The following is a 3353-nucleotide window of genomic DNA, read 5'->3' as shown; positions in this document are numbered from 1 at the left end:
TACCAATCTAAACTGAGTGTTGTCCGGACACTTAAAAGGCGGACTGCGTACACCCCACTCACAGGATGCTCGAGAAACCATTTCCGGGCGCTATGCACATACTCGATCACATTGCCCGGTCACATCGCCATTTAAGTGCCCGACAGAACCTTAGGAAACTCCGCTGCCGAACACATTAACTGAAGTGGGAACCATTTCCAAAGCCACTCATACCTAAAAATCCACTTAAGTTCATCGACATTGGACCTTTCTTTGCACTAAAGGAGAAGATAATGATCATCACCCCATTAACAAAGACTATAAATAAGAGAAATGAATGGATAGTTGGGGGAGGCAATTCTAAGGAAAGAAAAGAGTGAGTGAGATAGAGAGAAGATAACATTGAGAAAGAGAGAAAAGTGACCTCATTGGGTCCCTTAGCCTAGGACAACCCAAGGTAGGATACCCAGACCCACCAGATAAATAAATTGTGGGCCCAAATAGTGGTTTGGCCCAGCAAGCCCGTCTTTGGAGCCTACAATTGGCGCCCACCTTGGGGCTCTCCTACGACGCTGTAGTTCTAGAGGGACTCAAACTCAGGGACAATGTCTGAAAGGCGTTCGGGGGACCATGCGGGAACCGGATCCGTAGGGTCCTCTCGGGGGTCAAGTTGGCGAGAGCGCAAATAGAAAGAACAAGAAGATAGGAGGCATGACCAACTAGAAGTGATGTCCAGCACGGGAAAGGGGTCGTACCAAACCCAACGGATGGTTTCTGATGCTACGGGACATAGGCAGAGGGAGGAACGGGATGAAGAGCTCGAACGGCTTCGCAGACTAGTCAAGGGTTTGGAGCTGGAGGTGAGAGGTAGGCGTCGGGGAGGAGACAGAAATGACCGGCAACAAGAGGACGGGATTGGGGGAAATAGATACGAAGAGGGATCCAATCAGTCTGGACCTTGACTACGGTGAAGTCGTTCACATTCCCGGGAATTCCATCGGTACCGAGACTGTTCGCACTCGAGAGGGTCTCGACGAAATAGGAACCGGTCTCCCTCCCAGGAATCGAGGCAACGCCGAGACCGTTCACATTTTCGGGAAAATCAAGTGAGGGACTCACTCTCCCCGGAAGAGAGGCGACCCTGGAATGCTGCCATGGATGCCATGAGTCGCGCTCTGCGAAAAGCAGCTCTGTCCCCGTTTTCAAACGAAATCTAGCGAGCCGAAATGTTGGACAGGTTTGCCCGCCCACCGTTCAACTGCTATGACGGGAAGACTAATCCGGTAGAACATGTCAGCCATTATATTCAGATGATGTCTTTGCATACTCATAACGATGCGCTCATGTGCAAGGTATTTCCTTCGAGGTTGGGACCGACTACATTGAGGTGGTTTAATGGGTTACGGAAAGGATCCATACGTAATTTTTCCGAGCTGATTCAAGAGTTCAAAGTCCTGTTTATGACGTGCAGCCAAGTACCTCACCCAGTAGACGCGTTTCTCTCAATGAAAATGAGGGTGGGAGAGACCCTCTGTAGTTACGCCAGCCGGTATTGGGAGTTATACAACGAGATTGGCGGGGATAACGAAAGGGTGGGGACAAGCACATTTAGGATGAGGTTGCTCGAGGATTCCGGGCTACGAGAGTCGTTAACCAAGAAGCCGCCCGAAGGTATGCGACAGCTTATGAGACGCATCGAGGAATACAAACGATTAAAAGATGACCGGCTACAGAGCAAAGGCAAAGCGCCGATGATAACTCATCCCCGGCAGGCAGGTTTCCCGTTCAGGCCTCGTTTGGGTCTGGCGATTCAAGAATCGGTCGCACAAATGGGAGAAGTGAACGTGACGTTTAAGGAACCGGTACACAAGATTCTTGACCATATCAAACACGAGTCGTATTTTTTATGGTCGAACAAGATGGGAGGGGACCCATCCAGAAGGAATCAGAGTCTATACTGCAATTATCACCGAGACAAGAGTCACACCACTGAACAGTACTGGGTATTAAAGGACCACCTCGGGCAGCTAGTCAAGATCGGGCACTTAAAGAATTTCGTGCTAGACTCGGGGGACAGAGTCGTAGGGCAAGATACCCGACAAAGGGGAAACCCTCTCCCACCCCCTGTGGGGGTAATTGAAGTAATCCATGTTACGCTGGAGAAGCTCATTGTAGGAAGGAGGAAAGGAGTGTTGACAGTGGTACCGGTAGAAGGTAACCCGAGTCTACAGTCGTCGGGTAAGAAGATGAAGTTTGCACGGGAGTCCATCTTGTTTGACGATGATGATTTAGAGGGGACGATTCAGCCACATAATGACGAATTAGTGATCACGGCCCGGATAAACAGCTTCTTAGTAAAAAGGGTGATGATAGATCAGGGAAGTGGGGCCGACATGATGTACCCCTATCTATTCAAGGGACTCGGTCTAAAGAAGGAGGACCTTATAAAGCACACTTCACCCTTGGTTCGGTTTGATGGCAAAGTAGTGATTCCTGAGGGGCAAATCTCTCTCCCCATGATTATGGGAGGGAAAGAGGTATCTGTAACGTTCACAATAGTAAGTTCATTTTCCCCGTATACTGCCATCCTAGGAAGATCATGGATCCATTCAATGAGGGCCGTCCCATCAACACTGCATGTAAAGATTAAATTCCCAACCGAGCGAGGTGTTATTATAATAAAAGGAGACCAGCAATCGGCTAGACAGTACCTTACTGCCGTAGTGAACTGGAAGCGGGGGAATCAGGTCAATCAGGGAGAAATCACTGGACAACTGGTAGGAGACGAGGAGACTGGGTGACCCGAATAGGGGCATGTTGAACAAGAAGATGTGTCTCGGAAAGACCCATTATAGCAATTAAAGGATCCCCGAGAAAGGATGGGGGCTGGCTGTGCTGAGGAGTTAGTAAAGGTAAAAATACTGCCGGACACTAATAAATATTTTCAGGTCGAAGCAAGCATGAGTTGCGAGGAAAAAGTCCAAGTATTACTGTTTCTGGTTCAAAACTTAGATGTTTTCGCTTGGGATCCTTATGAAGTTCCCAGGGTCGATCCCGGGTTTATTGTCCACAAACTTAATGTAGACCCCTTATATCCCCCGAAGAAGCAGAAGCCGAGAAGGTCGGCTAAAGACCACGTTGAGGCAGTAAGACAGGAGGTAGAGAAGCTGAAAGAGGCAGGAGCAATAAAGGAGACCTTTTTCCCGGAATGGCTGGCGAATACCGTGGTTGTCCGAAAGAAGAACGGCAAATGGAGGGTTTGTGTGGATTTCACGAATCTGAACTGGGCATGCCCAAAGGACCCGTTCCCCATGCCAAAGATTGATCAATTAGTGGATGCCACTTATGGGCACTTGAGGATGAGCTTCATGGAT

At 49.0% G+C, this 3353-nt stretch overlaps 1 protein-coding gene across 1 annotated transcript; it reads left to right on the top strand.

Annotated features, from left to right (window-relative positions):
* The first annotated feature begins 1205 nt into the window (after positions 1-1205).
* On the top strand, positions 1206-2780 carry LOC126691019 (uncharacterized). The gene has a single exon (XM_050386104.1). The coding sequence runs from the start codon at positions 1206-1208 to the stop codon at positions 2778-2780; it is 1575 nt and encodes a 524-aa protein (XP_050242061.1).
* The last annotated feature ends 573 nt before the right edge of the window (positions 2781-3353 follow it).

The sequence above is a fragment of the Quercus robur genome, chromosome 7 (assembly GCF_932294415.1).
Source record: "Quercus robur chromosome 7, dhQueRobu3.1, whole genome shotgun sequence".
Lineage (NCBI taxonomy): Eukaryota > Viridiplantae > Streptophyta > Magnoliopsida > Fagales > Fagaceae > Quercus > Quercus robur.
Note: the sequence above shows the minus strand (reverse complement) of the source record. Positions and strands in the feature narration are given on the sequence as shown.